The following is a 20,884-nucleotide window of genomic DNA, read 5'->3' as shown; positions in this document are numbered from 1 at the left end:
TCACACAGCTAGTACATGGAAAAGCTAGGATTCCAACAGGTTCTCTGACTCTAAAGCCTGTGTTCTTCCCACAGCTCTATGTTACAAAGAAGCAAAGGGGCAAGAGGGTGCATATTTTATGTCATTCTGAGTTTAGAGGAGATAAAAATCACTAAAAGTAAAATTCACTAGGGGCAGCAGCCCTAACATTTGTCTTGGAAGACACTCCTCCATGGTCTCTCATGTTCCTACATGTCTTGCTGGACATGCTAAGAATGTGAGATCTTGATGACTCTTCGTCTGGGCTCAGAATTGGTTTGCAGCATGCCATTTTACAGGTTGAGGTAATCTGGGACAAAGAGCAACCTTGCTTTTGCTTACTATAAAAGCAGAAGATTCTTCAAGCTAAGGCTTTCTCTCCTCTAACGCAACCCATTACAGGTGTAGGGATCAATTTGGGCTCCCTCTGTCACCCCACGAGATTTGGGGGCAAGGCGAATTGATGTAAATTTGCCCATTCAGGTTGCTGTGTTGTAATAAAGTCCTTTGATCCAGGAGTCTTGTGTCTTCTGCTACTAATAGCATCCACAAAACAGTAATAGGCTAACTTATTAGATTGTAGATAGAATAAAATGAAATCCCAGATCCAAAAGTTTATATCTAAAGTATCAGTAGTCCCTGGAAAACTTGGAAAAAGAAGGCATAAGAGCAATCATAAAATAAGTTAAAAAAGGACAAGTATTGATCTTTAAATTAGTCAACTTTTTTTTGTGTATGAGTTTATCTAAACTCTTTCTTCAACATTTCACCCTCTGGAAAAGAGCCCTGGTTTTAGGGCTTAAAACTCCAAATTGCCCCTTGGTGTTGCTCTGCTTCACTGCATGTTAAGTTCTAGAAAACTAACTTCTCATGTGTTGGTGGGTACTGTTTCTGTGGGCTTTAGTGTTGCCATGATCAGACATGTTGAGAGGCTGATTGGCTGTGATTACAGATAGCTTCCCAGTCGGGAAGTTCCGTGCTGAAGTCACTCTGGTTGGTAATTCGTGAACTATAATGATACGGAGGTAGAAAGAGTATTAGAGCTTCCTCTGTTTAATGTCTTCATTTTATAAGTAACCAGACTTCTGGGGAAGAGTAACTTGACCAAAATTATACTGCAAGTTAATGGCAGAGCAAGAATATCTGGTCCGGAGTGAACCCCATTGTTTAATTCACCACTCTGGTTCAAATCTACTTCTCCAGAACTATTATCAAGACATAGCAATCATGGGATACTGACTTATGTTAATTAAGCTCAAGTCTGGTAGGTAAGCCAGAATCCAATTCACTTACAATTGGAGGCATGTAGCTACCTAGAATCAGGACCTTTCAGAAGCAAGTCTTCCCAGACTTAACCTTAAGTCATAAATCAAGTGGTTGCCTGGTGGGCACAGAATTGGAATACATTTGAATGCAAATGTTTATTCTCTGGTGACATAACCATCTAACTAGCCATATGGATTTCTCTTGATTTAGTATATTACTAGTTAAGGAACTGAGTTGGAGATTTAGAATTCACTCATGTTATATTTATTGACTACCTACTATGTGCCACATACCTAGTATATGGCTCTGGACCTAAGGATATTGTCTTCTGGACAAGGGCTTTATAAAGACATATTTATTATCCAAATACTCATTTTACTTAGTCATCTATGTTCCACCACTGCATTCTCAAAGAAAGAAATGTATACTTTTAGAAGCTTTGTATTTTCTCTCTTGATCCTCATCATAAATCCGTACAGTAGATAATAATTATCCTGTTTTACAATTGAGGAACCTGAGACTTAAAGGGGTAGAATAACGTGTTTCAAGTTACACAATTAGCAGGTGTCAGGCCTAGGTCCTGTATACTTTTTAACTCACATATTTCTTAAAACTGAGTTTATCACATTCCAAATGTGGCATGTGAAAGTCTTTCTTTTATGATTTTATATTGCCATTTCCATGATTTGGAAAAGGTTCTAATCTCATCTACAAATTGGTTCAGTGAACAAATTATTGATCATCAACCAAGTGCAAAGCTTACTATGGGCAAAGCACTGAGCCAGTCTCTGAAGAATAAACCAAGATGAAAAACACAAGATTCTTGTATTCTTGGAGCTTACAATACAGTGGAGAAGGTATGTAACACACACACAAAATCTGGAAGTAAGCAGACTAGAAGTACAAACAATATGGTATGGGAACAGAGGCAATATAAAGAAATTCTAACTAGCATGATTTGATTTGAGAAGACTCTTTGGAAAAGGTGGCTGAAATTTGAGAGTAAGAATTTGCCAGGAAGAGATAAGAAAAAAGACAATCCAAAAGTAAGGCAGCCTCAACAAAGACCTGAAGGCAAGAGAGTGCTAGTATCAAGTACATCTGAAGATAGGAGGTGTTGGTGGTGTTGTGGCAGATTATGAAAGAAAGGCAGAGAGAAGTTAAGTCCTAAAGGGGTTTTATGTGAATTAGAGAACTTAGAACTTAATTCTATGTGTTAAGAAGGTCTTTCAAGGGACTTGGGGCAGGGGAGAAATATGATCAGCTTAAGATAATGCTTATTGCCTTTTATGGCTTTATTATTGGATCTCTACTTCTTTGCATAGTGCATGACACTTGCTGGGTGCAAAGACATACGTTAAATGAACGGACTGGAGAAGGAATAGATGGAGGTTATCAGATAATCATTATTGTTTAAGAAGACGGCAGGTGTAATCAACACAGCAGAGGGGGAAATGACTGTCTTTGACAGCTGGATTTGGGCATATGGGGAAAGGAAAGAGTTAAGGAAAGCTGACTTTGCCTCTGCTCCACCAGGAAGATGGTGATACTGGCAACAGGGCACACAGAGGGAGGAATAGATAGATGGTCTGGGCAGAATGGGAATAAGGAAAGACTCTCAATTCTGTTTTGGATTATGTTGCATTTGAAGTTCTGGAAGAATATCTAGTGAAAACAGATTTTCAGGTCTAGAGCATTCATGAACCAGCTTTTCTTTGAGAGGGGATCATTTTTATATGCCTGATTTCATCCATTGTTTTATGCAGATTTGAATTAATTTCTTTTTAAAATTTTCGTTGCATTGCTTTAAAATGGTAGGGAACTACCTTATTTGGGCAGTTACCCTATGCAAGAACGACCCTAAGGAGAAAGTGAAAGAAAAAATGCCTTAAAGGAAATAAGTGGTTGCAGGTGATCTTAAGATTTTCATGCAGTGAAGCTGGGCAAACCTTTCCCTCTATCCTTGTTAATTGGGGTACGAATGGAGAAATAATTTTAAAGGACAGACCCTGTACTGTACTTAGAAATCAGGCAGTAATAGAAAAATATGCATATACACGAACCACTTGTAATCGAAAAAATAAGTAATAATCCATGTAACCAGAGGTGATGTGCTACTTTATTGACCACTCTTCTGACTGAGGCTTTTACACTGCTGGAACCTTTGCAATTTAAATTCTTGGAGCCCTTTGTAAATTAAATTTTTGGATAGTCTGCATCATGAGGGCTTCATTCGTCCATCCATGCGCTATACTGAGCCACGTTACACCGGGGAGCAGAGAGTTTATCAGTCTGGGACCATGTTTTCCTTCCCTTTTTCTTCGTGGCTGACTTCCTTGCGCCACCTGAGTGCGGTTATCCTAAGCTCTCCCCTTCTGCAGTCTAACGCCTGCCCCGCACAGGCTGGAGCTGTATCAGCCCCCACTGGTGTGGCGCTTTCCCTCACACTCCCAGCTCGCGCTCCCCAACCCCTACTGGGCGGGGAACGCGTGCCCCAGGGACAGTTGGAGCAAACTCCCAACCGTCCCTTTGGCCCAGTAGGCGCGCGCAGGGGCTGCCGGGCGGCGCGCAGAAGCTAGGGGCGGGAGCGGGCGCGGGCGTAGCCAGGCGCCAGCGGGCTGAGGGCGCTGCACCAGCCTCGAGCCGGGCGGGGAGGAACCGCGGGCCTGAGGGGCGCGCAAATCTGCCGTTGGCGCTGGGGATGGGGAGCTCTCCGGTTTGCACTGCTCGGAAATCAGTTGAATACAGTGAATTTGAGAAAACAAGTTGAAAAATGATAAGTATAATGAGATCTCATTTGTGGGGGAAGATCCACAGGGCCAGACTCTATGTGTGCACGTGCAAATACATTGAAAAGGGTCTGACGAAGCTGGGGGAAGGAGGAGGTTGGGAGAGGGGATTGAAGGGAGTGTATTTGGTATATTGTACATTCAGTGCATATGCCGCTGAAGCGAGCCCATGTATATGGCATATTTCTGAGATATTTAACATTCTTGATGTTTAGAATGAAAGTGTAATTGAAAAAAAAAAGAGATCGCATTTGGGAAGCTTGAATATCCTCTTGCTTCCCATTGATAGGGACCTACTCAGATTCTCAGAGCACCGGCGACTTTGAGAGTTAAGGGAAGCTTTTCCAAATTCTTTCTCTCCCTTCCTCCACTACTCCACCTCCGCTCGCTCCCGTCGCCTTTCTTTTCTCAAAATCCTTCTTATTGGCCTTTGTCGAGGAGTCTTCTTCACAGCCTTTCTCATTGTCACATCCTCCCTGCAAAACTCATTCTCAAAGAGGAAACATTTGAAAGATAGTAAAGCTACTCTCAGGCGCATAAATATTTGAATTAGACATTGTTCCTAAACCGTATTTGATAAAAATTAAGATAATACGTTTACAGGATGTTTCTGTTTTCCCCAAACAGTCTTACCAAAGTGCTTTTTATTAGAATGACCACATGATGTTAAATATTTTTTCATTTTGAAATAATTTCAGGCTTAGAAAAAAGTTACAAAAATAGTACAAATAATTCCATTATATCCTTCACTCACCGTTCATAAATCTTAACATTTTACATAGCCATAGTACAATAATCATAACTAGGAAATCAGCATTACTACTACTCTATTAACTAATCTGCAGATATGGATCAATTCAAATTTCTACAGTTATCTAAACAATATCTTCTTTTTTGTGGTCCAGGATTCAATCCAGGACCTCGCAATGCATTTGGTTGGTAAGTCTTGTTTCTTTTGATCTGTGACAGTTTCTTAGTCTTTCTTTATTGATGCCCATGATACTTTTGAAAAGTACTGGCCAATTTTGTGGAATGTCTTTTAATTTGGGTTTGTCTAGTATTTTCTCACTATTAAGGTTATGCATTTTGTGGGGCAAAAATATCACAGAACTGATGTATCCTTCTCATGAGGCACAGTACGTCAACCTGTCTCACTAATGGTGATGTTAACTTTGATCACTTGGTTAAGGTGGTCTCTGCCAGTTTTGGCCAGTGAAAAGTTGTGATTTTAATTTTTGTGTTTAATTATAGGAGGAAGTATTCTCATCATATGCAAGGTAATTTTAGTATTCTTGACAGTTATTACTGTAATATTTGCCAAGTGGAGAGTTTCTGTTTCCATCATTCTGAAGTTAAGTTTTAATCTGAATATTCAACTGCATAATAACTTTCTAAAGATATTTGACTAATACTTTTCTACTTCACACTAGGGGAAAAAAAGGCATTTGGAGGCTGTGTATATGTATGCTGTGGAATTAATGGCTAGAATGGAATTTATAAATGTATTTTTTACAGATAATTGCGTTCTAAATGAATAATTCACTATTCTTAGTACTTGTACGAAACTGGATTCTAAAACTCCCAATTTACATGGATTTATGAGCTTATTAGTTGAATTGCTTTTATTCTGTGTTTATACAAAATGGTTAAATGTAAACTATATTTAAAAATAGAACAAAGATAAAATGTCCTTCGTATTATTTCCAATATACTTTGAGTTTTAGTTGGCATTTGCAAAACTGATCATTTAAATTAACAATGCATCTGACTCTCATCCAATAATAGTTTACTTTTATTTAGTCTTAATGTTTGCTGAAAGGATTTACTGGAATTTGGAATGAGTACTCCACTGCAAGGAAAATAGACTTCTTGTGGGTGAAACTTAGAGATCTTTTAATCCACTAGTTATTCAACTATCAAACATTTTGATATATGTCATTTGAAGATTAAGTTACCCTATGCAGCATTATTATTGTACATAGAAAACTGGTCTAAGATTGGGTCTTAGTTCTAATACCATTTTTTCTTGCTTTCAGTATGAAGGAAAGCAGGGGAGTGAGTTTTAGGTTTTTTTTTTTTTTTTTGAATCACTGACCCTTTTGAGTATCTGCTATCTGTGAACTGTTTCCCCAGAAAAACACACAAACTCACATTGCCTTAGAGCAAAATACAATCCAATGTCAAAAATGGTTGGGGGATTAGCAAGGGAGGGACAAACAGGCTGCCAGGCTGTCAGAGGCTTCCCAGATGCAGTGTCCCCTCCTGCCATATGGCACAACTCGGCTCTCTTGGCAGCTCAGATGGGCAGCTAAGGCTGCACAGCCCATCTGGTTCCCTGTCATTTCCCGCCAGACCTCTTCCTCAACCCTCAATATCTTCCTCTCCCCCTTTATCACGGAGTCCCCAGTGTGCTCAGCTTTCTGGCCCCCTCTTCACGCCTTATGAGGTCCTGCCTGTCACTGGTTCTTTCACTACCTTTTCACCTCTCTCACCTACCTCCCGCTAAGGAACAGGGCTCAGAAGCCCGAGTGAGAGGACCTGACCACTTCCCAATATATAGAGCAGGGAATAATTTATTGCATAAATATGTCAACTCTCTCCCTTTTGATCGGCATAGAAATCTTGCCACGTTTTCTTGCCCGTCTGAAAACGAAGAGCTGACGAACACGCATCACATCAATAGCTGACACAGCGATTACCAACGGACAGAGGCCAGAGAGCTGTGCACGCTCCTATCCTGCAAAGGCAGGGTGTGGTTGGAGAAAGAGAAGTGGGAGCCGAGGAACAGGGATCAGGGCCGTTATAAGGAAACATTCTTGTTTCTGAAAATGGAAAGATCGTGAACTCCCAGAACCCGCTTCTTCGCCCGCCAACCCCTCCGCCTCCTGCCGCGGTGGCAGACCCAGGCGCCAGGCCCAGCCGCAGGCCCGCCACGGCTCGCGGCAAAGCTTGGCGCCCGGGTGCGCGCCTCGGCCGGAGGCGGTGGCGGGGCGGGGCCCAGAGAGGGCCGACAGGGGCGGGGCCGCGTCGCGCGCCGGGGAATCCCACTCGGGCTCTGACGTCACCTCAGCGCCGGCCAATAAGAAGCCGGCGAAGGGGATTCCCGCGCCAACTGCCGCCCCGCAGGCTTTTTAAATGGTACCCTGGGGAACACCTTGCAGCAGCGGTGGGAGGAGTGGGGGACCTGGAGGGAGGTGGTGAAATAGAATGGTCCTGGGGGACGGGACTCCAGGGGTTCGACGATTAGGCGTCAAGACTGACTTGGACCTGGGAAGAAAACCAGAGGCAGTCGAGCAGAGAGGCCAAACGCCAAGCAGGGCGAAGTCAGCCGGAGATGGAGTGGAAACTGGAGCGCATCGCGCCTCGGAGGGTCCGCACGGAAGAGGAGATGCTGTGGGTGAGTAACGCCCTTTTCTGCATTCTCCCTAACTCTCTAATGCGGGCCCGAAGGCCCCGTTCGTAATATATCTGTTTAGGACTAAGAGGTGCTACGAAACTCTAAGCCCTGGTCATAAATTTGAGTGATGTAATTTAGTTGTATTCTGAAGGTGCCTAGTTGCCAAAAAAAGAAAAAAAAAAAGTGTAATCTGACAAGCACAGGATCTAGAAAAATTCCACACCTGAAATTATGATTTTCCTAAATAGTTTCTCTCTCAATATGTTATCTGTGTTTTCAAAGGAAAGTATCATGCGTGTGCTCTCCAAAGACTTGAAGCAGAAGAGAAGTCAAGACTCTACCAAGGTGAGTGTCCAGGGCTTGTTCTTGTTCTCTGTTTTAATTCTGATCTTGAACAAACGAATTCTTGGTAAATAATGTATTTGTAGGAAGTATGAGCTGGTCTGAAAATACAAGAATTTACAGTATCTTATTACATACTGAAAAAAATTTCTTTATGAAACTGAAGATCCCAGACAAATAATGCAGTCGTTTGCATCTGAATCGTACTTTCTAGTTTTTGCCTCCACAGCAAAGGATAAAGCTGGGATGTGTCAGGTAGGCAGTGTATTGCTAGCGGCTGTTAATAATTTTAACGGTTGCTAGTTGCACTCCTCTCTGCAGCATTCAGAAGCACGCCCCCCAAAGAAATGGAAATGGTGCCATCTTGTGGACAATGTGGAGAAGTGTCATAAACCATGGTTCTTAACGTGAGCAATTTAAAGTTGATCCAATGTAGTACCTGTTCTCCTTGAAAGACCAAACCCAAAGGTCTTTAGTGTCTCTTGTAATCAGTGTAAACGGAAACAAATTTAAATGGTTTTATAAACGTGTTTCATAAACAGCCTTCATCTGCTTTAAATCTCTGTCACCATTTACCATGCTTCTCTCTAGGCTCAATACTTCATCTTCCTTTGACCTGTACTCATAGATTGTGGTGCCAAATCCACCACCATTTTAATAGATTTTGCAACTTATATATAATTTTGCAACTAGGCACTGTGGCTCATGCCTGTAATCCCAGCATTTTGGGATGCTGAAGCAGGAGGATCACTTGAGGCCAAGACTTCAAGACCAGCCTGGACAACACGGGGAGACCTTGTCTTTACAAAAAAACTGCAAAAATTAGCTGGGCATGATGACATGTGCCTGTAGTCCTAGCTACTTGGGAGCCTGAGGCAGGAGGATCGCTTGAGTCCAGGAGTTCAAGGCTGCAGTGAGCTATGATTGCACCACTGCACTCCAGCCTGGAGGACAGAGCCAGACCCTGCCTCTTAAAAAAAAAAATTCGATATTCAAGTGGTAACATCCTATATTGAATACATAATTGGATTTTCAGAACTCGATTACTAATGTCATTTCTAGTAGGAGAAAACTAATTACATTTAAGCCCTTACATTTCTTAAATACTTTAATGTTGATTTTTTTTCCCCAAACACTGCTGCAGTTTTGTGTCATGCACAGCTTACGTATTATCAGGACTCCTAGATATTTTACTGTCTAATACAGACAAGTAATCTTTGGATCAGTAAATAGAAGTGATTTGAAAAGCTATAGTTAAGTAACTTTTTATTTATTTTTTTGAGACAGAGTCTCACTTTGTTGCCCAGGTTGGACTGCAGTGGTGCAATCTTGGCTCACTGCAAACTCTAGCTCCTGGGTTCAAGTGATTCTCGTGCCTCAGCCTCTTGAGTAGCTGGGATTACAGGCAGCACCACCACGCTGGGATAATTTTTGTATTTTTAATAGAGATGGGGTTTCACCATGTTGGCCAGGCTGGTCTCGAACTTGTGACCTTAGGGGATCAGCCAACCTTGGCCTCCCAAAGTGCTGGGATTACAGGCGTAAGCCACTGCGCCCAGCCTACAGTTAAGTAACTTTTAAAATTCATTTGTACTGTAGTAACATATCTTTATCCAAGCATTTAATTTGGAAAACCTAAGTGTAAGTATTCTGAAAGTTTTAAAGTTTTTGTTTAACTTTTATGTTTTTGACTAGATTCAAACAAATATTGATTTTATTTCTTATAGTCTTGAAGTAATACATTTTGTCTATAAGTTTTCTTTAATGTGACTATTAAGATTAGAGTTCGGCCACTGTGTTTCATGTTACAAATTTAGCCTCAGTGACTGCCTGGGCCACAAGAATCGGCGGTGACCTGAATCAGGTAGGCAGTGTATTGTTAGCTGGCTGCTTGGGTCAAGTCAGCAGCCACAACTACCCTGCCACTTGCTTCTGGATAAATTCTTCTTGTCAATGAAGTGCTCTGGATACCTGTGTGTGATGAGCTGGCAGTGTATTGTTAGCTGGTTGAATATGTGAATGGCATCGGCTAACATGCAACTGCTGTCTTATTGCATATACAATGAACATCAGAGTGTAGCTAAATCTGTAATTAGGGTGTGTTTATGTGTACTTTCTGCTATGAAGCAAGCCACTATTTACTATAATATATTATTGCCATTAACTTATAGTACAGTAATACTTATAATACAATGGACAGCTTTATAATGGTAAGGAAAGTACTACAATTACTTAAATTTTTTTCCTTTTAAGAAAAATTTACTTATGCCTGCTTTTCCGTAACTAAAAATTTTTAAGAAATATTTTTGGAGTCTTTGGAGTCTTTCGGAGTAGACAGTGTTTAAGTATTTGTGAAATTATATGTTTTTAACTATAAGGTTTAGAATGTAATAACAATGTGGAATGGACCTACAATGTGTCCCCAAATTTTCAGTGAAGTCTTTAGGATTCTTTCTGCATCATTAGTTTCTTTCTTTCTTTCTTTCTTTTTTTTTTTTGAGACGGACTCTCGCTCTGTCGCCCAGGCTGGAGTGCAGTGGCGCGATCTCCGCTCACTGCAAGCTCCGCCTCCCGGGTTCACGCCATTCTCCTGCCTCAGCCTCTCCGAGTAGCTGGGACTACAGGCGCCCGCCACCGCGCCCGGCTAATTGTTTTGTATTTTTAGTAGAGACGGGGTTTCACCGTGTTAGCTGGGATGGTCTCGATCTCCTGACCTCGTGATTCACCCGCCTCGGCCTCCCAAAGTGCTGGGATTACAGGCGTGAGCCACCGCGCCCAGCCTCTGCATCATGAGTTTCTGAATACAGCATTAGAATTGGTTTCTATAGCCGTGACTGTATGTGTACCAGCTGAAGGGAAAGTTGAGGTAATTTTCCAGATGAGTCAGTCAACTAAAACATTTTTCACTTGAAATATCAAGAATATTGGGGATTTTTTTTGGGTGGGGGATGGTTTAAATTTTTTTGGAAGATCTACCTCAGTCCTTTCACTTCATTTTCTGTAAAATCACAGGTTCATGAAATATTTGGAAGAGAGCATGAGATCTAACAACTTGTGAAGTGGGAAGAACTGACCATACAATATGACCTTAAATATATTCTCATTCCCTTGGAGACATTTTGACCCATGAAGCAGCATAGACATGTGCTGGCTTCCAAACATGCAGTATTCTTGTGTGGACATTTGCAGCCAGTTAGTGGAACTGACTTTGGTGGTGTCATCAGTTAGTTAAGCCATAGCAAGAAATATTTCACATTCTCTACTGTACTGGATTATAAGTTATTGGTAAAATAATTTTTATGCTTTCCTTATTTAAACATATTTCTAGAACATGGGTTAAATAGATATCTATAATTTGATTCTCATGCATTTTACTACTTTCAAATCACATCCTATTTTTGATGTTGCCCAGGGTTATTCACTTTCAGGAGATTTATGTTTAAGTATATATTCCACGTAAATACTGTTTTCATCTTGTCTTTTTTTAAGGTTAAATTTCAACATGTTATTTTCTATAGAGAATCACTGACCTGGTGATAAAAATAAAACCTACTAAATTTAGAAGGCTTGGATTTTGTGTTTTAGTTTTTTTAAATTAAAGAGCAAGACATAAAGTGCCAACTTTATTTTATTTTAGATCCAGGGGGTACATGTGCAGGTTTGTTACATGAATATGATAGGTGATGCTGGGGTTTGGGCTTCTAGTGAACCTATCACCCAAATAGTGAACATTGTACCCAATAGGTAGTTTTTCGGTCCCTGTGTTCCTTCCTTCTACCCCTTCTGGAGTCCCCGGTGTCTACTGTTTCCATCTTCATGTCCATGTATACCCATTGTTTAGCTCCCACTTGGAAGTGAGAACATGCTGTAATTGATTTTCTGTTTCTGAAAATGCCAACTTAATTTTTTTTTAAGTTTTCTTTTTTAGAACTGTTGATTCTGTAGGGAAACCAACTTTATATTCACTAAACAGAAGACATTTAAAGTTGTGGTTTAGTCTCATATTATTGAGATGATGAGAAAAGAGGGAAGGAATGGAATGAAATAAAAATATGTTAAAGAAATAAAAAAATATGTTAAAGAGATGAATGGGTTAGGAGGAAAGTGAAGATATAAATTAAAAGAGAAAACGTTTCCATAGGTGGGAGAGGGAAAGAAAGGGATACACACTGGGATGTCAAGGGTCAAGCAGAGGGAAAAGGGATCGTAAAAAGAGGAGGGAGGCTCTGCTGATGGCAAAGTGTTTTCTCCCAGGTGTTTTCTCTTGGGGCAGTCTCTTGGCTGTTCACTGGTGCTGGGAATGTCACTACTTCCCATCACTGCCCTCTGAACCTGTCACTATTATAGTGATAGCTTCCTAATTTCTCTCTCTCTGCTGCTTTTTATTCCCCTGCACTGCTCTGCAAGAGACAGCCTTAACAGTTCAGCTGGACGAGGGGAAGGGAAGAGTGGGAAGGAGTGTGATGGATTAGTTTCTAGGCATAACAATTATTAGAATTTTATTTGATGAGAAAGATAAAATCAAGCAGAGGACTAAATATGGATAGAGTGTCCTCATATCAGCTCCACCCAAACATGTCATTTTTCTTTCAAAGGAACACCACTAATCAATGTGGTGCAATCATGGCTCACTGCAGCCTCTACCTCCTGGGCTTAAGCAATCCTCTCACCTCAGCCTCCTGAGTAGCTGGAACCACAGGTGTGTGCTATCGCACCTGGCTAATTTTTAAATTTTTTTTGTAGAGACGGGGTCTCGCTCTGTCGCCCAGCCTGGAGTTCAGTGGAGCCGTGTCGGCTCACTGCAGGTTTGACCTCTTTGGGCTCAAGCAGTCCTTCCACTTCAGCCTCCTATGTAGCTGGGACCTGAGGCATGTACCACTACACGCAGCTAATTTTTTGATTTTTTTGTGGAGACAGGGTTTTGCCATGTTGCCCCAGGCTGGTCTCTAACTCCTGGGCTCAAGTGATCCTCCCACCTCAGCTGCTTAAAGTGCTGATATTACAGGCCTGAGCCATCATGCCCATTGTCAATTGTCACATTTTTAGAAATTGTGCATCCTAGTTACTAAACCATTGGTAGATGGAAATTGACCATGAGGGAGCATGAGCATTTACATTGAGCTGGCAAATGCTGTATGTCAGGATTCCTCCTCCACAGTCTGCTATTAAACATGTACCAGCCACCATTATATATATGCTAGATACACTGCAGTTATTAAGAATTATATATATGTACATGTGTATATACTATTGATACAGTGTAATTGTTAAACATTTAAAAAATGAAATACAACTTTCAGGGCACATTTCAGGCAAATTCATATTTATTCGAATCTCTAACACTCTGTTGTTATGTCTGCTGTAAGGTGATCAGGAGTTAGTATGAAGTATTCTTCTCTATGCACCAAAGAAAACAAACAAAGCAAACTTCAAGTCAGTGAATTAGTTACCACAGTGAAAATGCATTTGATTTTGTCCTTTTCCTTTTTCACAAGGACAACAGCTGAATACTCTTTCATGTGATGCCTGATATTTTTCTTTTTCTTTTTCTCTTTTTTTTGAGACAGGGTCTTTGAGATGGGGTCTCGCTCTGTTGCCCAGATTGGAGTGCAGTAGTGCGATCTTGGCTCATTGCAACCTCAGCCTCCTGTTTTCAAGTGATTCTTCTGCCTCACCCTCCCAAGTAGCTGGGATTACAGGCACGTGCCACCATGCCCGGCTAATATTTGTATTTTTAGTAGAGATGGGGTTTCACCATGTTGGCCAGGATGGTCTTGAACTCCTGACCTCAAGTGATTCGCCCGCCTTGGCCTCCCAAATTGCTGGGATTACCGGCGTGAGCCACTGCGCCAGGCTCTGATGTTGATATTTTTCTGTTACAGTCCTTAGCCCAGGCATCCTGTAGCACTCTGTGTCCCAGAATTTTTGATGCAGAAACAAGACTGAAGGAAGATTGTCCAATATAGGAAAGATTCAGCTTTTCCTCTGTGTGTTTGTCCGCTGGTATTCCTATGAGGCATTTGAGTTACAGGTAGCAGCACATCCGCAAATGACTCCACTCCCTGTCTCAGCACACATAGCCTAATTGTTACAGAACCCCGAAGGGACACCTGAATGTCCTTTCTTTCAAGGCAATACGTATGACACGCTTTCAAATCTCCTCCTGCCTACTCTGCTAACCTAAAGGGCAAGGGGAGAAAATCCAGCTCTGACATAGAGTCTGTAGGTTGAATAAGGCAACCAAGATTAGAGAGATGTAAGTGAAGAAACCCACTTTATCTGGCTTTGGAGAGAACTAGTGACTTAAGGCAGGACGTTCATCTGTATCATGTTGACTGGGGCGGTCCTGATTGTTCCCAGTGCAGCTCCATTATCATCCATCTGGCAGTGGGGAGTCTCTGCTGCCCATGTGGTGCTGGCATATGTAGTTCTGCTCATGCCCCTAACGTGAACGCATTAAACACCCCTGCAGTGCCACAGCACTGCTATGAGCTCATGGAAGGCATAGGTGGTGATACAAGGCAAGAGTGCTCTGGCAGCAGCACTTGGAGGGGCCACCTGAACAAAAGTTTTCTTAGAGGCTCAGAATGCAAATTGCTAATAGGCTCTTGAGGCACAATTGCAAAGGACAGATAGACTTGGTGGCTTCTGTTTTCTTTGCTAACAATCCAGGTTAGTTCTGATTTCCTTCCTGGTCACTTAAAACACCTTGGTAAGTGTGTTAATTGACTTTTAGAGTTGCAAAGGGCTTTTTATTCCATTCAACCCCTGTTCAACTTACAGGTGAGGAAACTGAAATAAGGTACTTAAGTGACTTGCCTAAAGTCACGCAGCTGGCGAGAGGTAGGTAGGAGCAGGCTTGCTGACACACTCATCTGGCATTCTTGAGGCTATCTCTACAAATCCTCTTTACCTCTGGTAGAAATTCCACCTCCACCAAGTATCTTTCTAAATACATTCATAGCTGGGTGGCTGGATATGTACTGTGAAGCAGAAGATGCTTCATGAAATATTTTTGGTTTATCTAAGAACTTTGGTCCAAATACGTATACAGAACTATATACTGAGGTAGCATTACTGAATTCTCCATAAGAAACATCTTCACTTTCATCCGTCAGGTCAGAATTTGGGAGTCAAGTCACAGACTACTTAAATTGGGTCTTTTTCTTCTTAGACAAATTTATATAACTTTTTTACATTTTTGGCCATCTTCCTATTTAATTCTTTTATGCGATGAATGTATATTTCATGAGGCAATAATTAACCTTCACCAACTTGGCAGGTTGCTTTGTTAGTCAATTATAAGGCTAACAAAATATAAAGGCCATGATTTTGGGAGAAAAAATGCCTTGTGACTCTAAGAGGTTCAGTGACTGCTGATCTACACTTTAGGACTTGTATGATCACCCCCTGTTTATACTAGAGTTTAGGCTGTTGGAGTTGATTTTTACTATTTCAGCTATCAGAATGATGCAGCACTGAATTCCTTCCAAGTGCCTAATCTAGTATGAATACATTAGCAACCCAAATCAGCCTATAAGGAATCAAGCTCAATGATCTTATACTCATGTCCTTTTTTCTACACTTGGGATTTTCACGCAAAAATAAAGACTGACTTACTTGGTAATATTATGATTACAGAATTTGAGTTGCTTCTAAAAAATAAGGCAGAGAGAAATACTGAAAATGATGAAGACTTTTTCAAATGTTATAATACGGTCATTTATAAATGACTATTTATATTTGTCAGTTACATACATAGTGACAGTTATAGTAAAACACTAGGAACCTGTACTTAAAAAGAAAAAACAAAATCCTGTACACAAAACAAGCACACATATATAAGGATTTGAATCTATGTATATATATTTTACATTTTTCAACATTTGTGTTTTATTACATTAACATAACCATTTACAGTTATTCCAGAAATTTCAGTCATACACAGTGCTCTTGAATCCAAAGAGTGGTCTAGTGTGTTGGCATTTTCATCAAGTACAGTCCTAGAAAATGTCAAGTTGAACAATAAGATATTGAGGCACACTGGTCACTGTGTATTCTGAATTCTTTAGTATGGTCAGAGGAAGTAGTTAATATATTTCATGTTGATTCTTTGGCTACTCTTGATTTTTGCTTTGGGTAACATCCTCATCCTGGGAACATTCATTACCACTTAATAGCAACATAACATTAAAAAAATATCCTTCATTGCCACATTTAACAGCATGTTTAAAGAGGCGGAGGTTGCAATGAGCTGAGAACGCACCACTGCACTCCAGCCTGGGCAACAGAGTGAGACACTGTCTCCAAAAAAAAGTGTTTAAAACGAGACCAAACCCTCATGGAGACATTTCTCTGTTCTATTAGAAATGCAATGGCATCCTCATAGATCCTCTTTCTTTTTTATGATCACTTGTCTAACCAGAGCTGCTATGTCAGGCCTGATGACTTCAATAGGCTCCTCTGGCCTCCAGAACTTCACAACTTGACCCTCAGGGTTGACAAGATACTTCCAAAAATTCCACCTTGGTTCCTTCTTTGAAGAATCTAAAATATCCAGAACATATTTTCATGAGCATAATTTTATTTTGTCAAGATTTTCACTTCTATTAGTATCTGCATAAATGACAACTTTAGTATCAAGTTCTAGGATCGTCATAATATCAAAAACAAAACACTCAAACAAAGTGAAACTCAAGGTTAGAGTAACCAGATTTCAATATACTTGATGACTTCACCTATGAGTCTACTCATCTAGTATGTGATCTTAGTATCATGAAATGAAGCAAAGTAGGCCGGGAGCGGTGGCTCAGCCTGTAATCCCAGCACTTTGGGAGGCTGAGGCGGGTGGATCACCTAAGGTCAAGAGTTCAAGACCAGCCTGCCCAACATGGTGAAACCCCGTCTTTACTAAAAATACAAAAAATTAGCCGGGTGTGGTGGTGTGCACCTGTAATCCCAGCTACTTGGGAGGCTGAGACAGTACAATCACGTGAAACTTGGAGGCAGAGGTTGCAGTGAGCTAAGACCATGCCACTGCCCTCCAGCCTGGGGGACAAGAGCGAAACTCTGTGTCAAATAAAATTAAAAGCCAAAAAAAATGAAGCAAAATTGGAAAGTGTGTGTGCCACCACAGCAGGCAAATTTTTGTATTTTGAGTAGAGATACGGTTTTGGCCTCCCAAAGTGAATAATCACCTTATTTTGAGAAGCAATAACTTTTTTTTTGTCAGGGTCTCTCTGTGTTGCCCAGGCTGGGCTTGAACTCCTGAGCACTAAAGTGATCCTCCTGTCTTGGCCTCCCAAAGTGCTGGGATTACAGGCATGAGCTACCATGCCCAGCCATGATATCCTTTTGATAAATCTTAATTTATGCAAGAAATGTAGATGTTTTTTCTATTTATACCACTCAAGATTTATGTTCATTTTGTTGACTAACATGAGAAAAAATATAATAATTATAACTAAAATTTATGAGTGCTTACTATGTGCCTAGTAATGTACGCTCCGTGCTTCAAATTGATCCTCTCATTTAATCTTACAGGGACCCTATGAAGTGGGTATTATTATCATCCCCGTTTTGCAGATGAGATAAATGGAGGCCTAGACACAGGGTCACGTGGCTAGTGAGTGGTTGAGCCAGGATTGATATACGGGCCTTTTTACTCCACAGCTCATGCTCTTAACCTTTGGGCTCTATGATCCTCCCTATCTAAGTGGAATGAAACCTTAACTCACTGTTATCTTTTCAGTTACACAGGCTGAGAAGGGTTTTAGAAGGTTTGTAGTGATAAAGAGAAATAATCTATGAGCTATTGCACCCATGTATCTGGCTGCTGTAACTGAAGAATGATTAATTCAATGGCATGTGCTTGGGCTTTTCTTTCCTCAGTGGACCCTCAAAATAAGAGGAATAAAGACCTCACTATGGTTGTCATTTATGGCGTTAGGCATTATATCGACTCTCCCTAGAAATTAAATATAATGTTTTTAGAAGACTCTGACTTCACGTTTATGTGAAATATTATAGATCACTATTTGGTTTGTTGGATTAGAAGATTGATTGCCTGAGTGAGGTAATAGTTTTATCAAAACTCAACTTATTTACAGTGAAAATAGGACTGAAGATGTCATCAGAATAAGTTAGATGAGAGAACATTAGCTAATGTCCTGTATTTATTTATTTGTTTATTTATTTAAGATGCAGGCTTGCTCTGTCGCCCAGGCTGGAGTGCAGTGGTGTGATTTCAGCTCACTGCAACCTCTGCCTCTGGGTTCAAGCGATTCTCCTGCCTCAGCCTCCTGAATAGCTAGGATTACAGGCACCCACCAAAACGCCTGGCTAATTTTTGTATTATTAATAGAGACGGGGTTTCACCATATTGGCCAGGCTAGTCTCTAACTCCTGACCTCAAGTGATCTGCCTGTCTTGGCCTCCCAAAGTGCTGGGATTAAAGGCGTGAGCCACTGCGTCTGGCCTTTTTTTTTTTTTTTTTTTTTTTGACTAATGTCGTTTAGAACAGTGTCTGGCACAGAGCAAGCAGTGTATAAGTACTTTATTTTTACTATTAACACACTTAATTCCAAACAACCTTAAGAAGTCGGTACTATTGATAGCCCATTTTACAAATGAGAAACAGGCACAGAGAAGTTAAGAAGCCACATAGCAAAAACAAAAGAGCAGGGGTTTGAACCCAGGTAGGCTGAGGCCAAAGCCTATGCTGTCACTATGCCTCATGACCTTTGTGCTAAGTGACCTTGGCAAGTCTTTAAACAGATTTCTGTAGCTAGCTTAATTGGAAAAATAGCCTAACACTATTGCCCTCTGAAAAAATCAAGTTATGTGTTTTGGGATTTTAGCAAAAATCTGGTAAGCTGACATATTCATCCTTGAGAATATTGTTTCAGATAAGAAAGGCAACATAAAATTAGCCACAAACATACGTTAACTAATAATGCCCAGCACTATTCATGAGAGCTGTGTGGCTATAATGACGGGAAGGGACATTTCTCCAGATGCTAGTTACACGACAGGAGAATTAAGATATTTTGTGAAAATAGCCATGGGCACACTGTAAGTAAATTCTTCAGGAAGATGGTAATAAGGAATAAAATACATTGGAATAGAATTCTTTTACCATCTAAGAAACTAAAACATTGATTTCAGGGGAGCATAACTCCTAGAAGTTACAAAGGATGAGATTCTGGCTCTTTGTTAGTTTTATGAAGCTTTCCCAATACAACGTTTCAAATGAAATAGGAAAGTACTGTCCTGGTATAATTGTTTAAAAATGAGAAGCAATTTAAAACAATATATGCAAGGCAGATATTTACCAACAAGAAATCTAAATGCAGGTTCTCCTTCAGATCCTAGAATCTTAATCTTGTGGAAGATGGGGAATGTTACTCCGTAGTTTTTTCTTGCAAAAGATTCTACTTCCTTGCTTGGGCGGGGCTCCGATTCTCCAAACTGATTGCAGGGAAAAGCCAACACGCTGAAGTGGGATGGTCCAAACTCTTTGTGCAGTTCCTTCAGCGCTAAGTAATTTCTGTCTGTGAGTTGGCAGTCACTGGCCACGTTTACAACTAGTGAAACCTCCCGGAAAAAGAAAAAAATCCAACCGGAAAGTGAAGCAAAAGATTTTAAAAAATTCTGCAAGTAGTTAAAATCCTAAACAATTTGGGGGGACTATAACCTCTGATTGATGTTTTTTTCGTATTTTTGGACATACACAGTTCTATTGAAAACTGTAACCTAGACGCCTGGGTTAAGGCCCTGAAATAGTACTGCCATTAAAAAAGCATTAGGTACTCATGGAAGTTTATTTTTAAATTAAAGATAAAACTATGATCCTTGATAAGTGCTTTTTAAAGTTATTAGATTATAGAACCAATACTTTTATTAATAAATGTCATCATGTTCACATTACTAACTATAAGTATTTTCCAAACAACTTTACATATCAATTCAGCACAAAATTAAAGCATTTTAAAGAAAACGAGATAATTGGTATTTATTATTTAGAAGCAAACTATCAGAACTCTAATAACTAAAGTGATGTACTAATACCATTACTCTGAAGACTAAATTCCAACTTATGACCATGTAACAGCAAAAAAATGATTTTATTAAGAGGAGTAAACAGAGACAAGGAAAAACGATAACAATAAAAATCAGATGATGCAACTTACTTTGCCTTTATACTTTTCCAGAGAAACAGTTCTTCCTTTTGCATCCTTCACTTCAAAGGCATAAAAGCTGTTGATTTTAGGTTTGAGGAATTTTAGTTGTAGAAGAAATAGCGTTACTGTGCATAGAACCATAGACAGCAAAACTGCAAATACCTTTGCTCTGGGCCCGGAACATTTTAGCGGGTAAGCTGCAAGAGGCTCCATGTTGGAGGATTCTAGAGGGAAGTCTCAGCAGCCTGGAATTCAAGGAGGAGCTGAAACTTGAAACCGGCTTAGTTGAACGGAAAACCAGGAAGGACAGACTGACTGCTTTCACTGCTAAGGAACAGAAAGACCCCTTCTCAGAGGGGAAATGAAGCGAAACTCCTGAATGAAGCAAGGAGCTCTACAGAATTTCAAAGTATTTGTGATGCAATGATAATTTTTGCTAGAAAAATCAGGACATTTTTGGTAGGTCTTTGACATTCTCCCTACAAAGAAAATATTTCGCCAGAAGATGGTGCTCTTGTAACTTGAAAGATATGGAGGGCTCATCCCCATGCTAAGCATCCTGTGTATTTATTGAGCAACTGTTTGGATGCAGGGGATGGAGTACAATGCTCGGCAATAGTTTAGAAGGTAGATTAAATGTGACCTACTCATATGATGTATAGCCTGAAGGATGTTACTATTACATGTATGGATTAAACATGCTATATGAGTTCAGGAAATTTGTAGTGGAAAGAGCAGTGAAATATCTGAAAAGGCTATTTACCCTGATTCATCTAGCTAAGGCAATCAAATACCAGGTGAATACAGTCAAAATAAATATGTTAAAAACAGTGAAGGTGTTAAACCCTTCTCTATCATAAAGCAAACTATAGTCCAGTGTTTTTCAAATC

General features: G+C 40.4%; 2 protein-coding genes across 7 annotated transcripts in view; one reads left to right on the top strand and one right to left on the bottom strand.

The window, feature by feature from the left end:
• Positions 1–7,230: 7,230 nt before the first annotated feature.
• CDC20B (cell division cycle 20B) overlaps positions 7,231–20,884 on the top strand; it is a 61,518-nt gene continuing 47,864 nt past the window's right edge. For all 3 annotated transcript variants that reach the window (XM_030798548.1, XM_030798547.1, XM_030798546.1), the window contains exons 1-2: positions 7,231–7,470; positions 7,753–7,815. In XM_030798548.1, the coding sequence (XP_030654408.1) occupies positions 7,408–7,470; positions 7,753–7,815 (126 nt within the window). In that variant the 5' untranslated portion in view covers positions 7,231–7,407. The remainder of the gene's footprint in view (positions 7,471–7,752; positions 7,816–20,884) is intronic.
• GPX8 (glutathione peroxidase 8 (putative)) lies at positions 13,119–20,281 on the bottom strand. Of its 4 annotated transcripts, none has more exons than XM_003265926.3 (3): positions 20,157–20,224; positions 19,146–19,407; positions 13,119–16,359 (listed from the first exon to the last, which is right to left on the bottom strand). In XM_003265926.3, the coding sequence occupies exons 1-3, from the start codon at positions 20,205–20,207 to the stop codon at positions 16,196–16,198; spliced, it is 477 nt and encodes a 158-aa protein (XP_003265974.1). In that variant the 5' UTR covers positions 20,208–20,224; the 3' UTR covers positions 13,119–16,195. The 4 variants fall into 4 exon arrangements, with proteins under 4 accessions (XP_003265974.1, XP_012352874.1, XP_012352875.1 ...); XM_012497420.2 differs by having other exon boundaries at positions 19,146–19,281; positions 20,157–20,223; XM_003265925.3 differs by having other exon boundaries at positions 15,491–16,359; positions 20,004–20,281.

Source organism: Nomascus leucogenys, chromosome 18, assembly GCF_006542625.1.
Source record: "Nomascus leucogenys isolate Asia chromosome 18, Asia_NLE_v1, whole genome shotgun sequence".
Taxonomy (NCBI): Eukaryota; Metazoa; Chordata; class Mammalia; order Primates; family Hylobatidae; genus Nomascus; species Nomascus leucogenys.
Note: the sequence above shows the minus strand (reverse complement) of the source record. Positions and strands in the feature narration are given on the sequence as shown.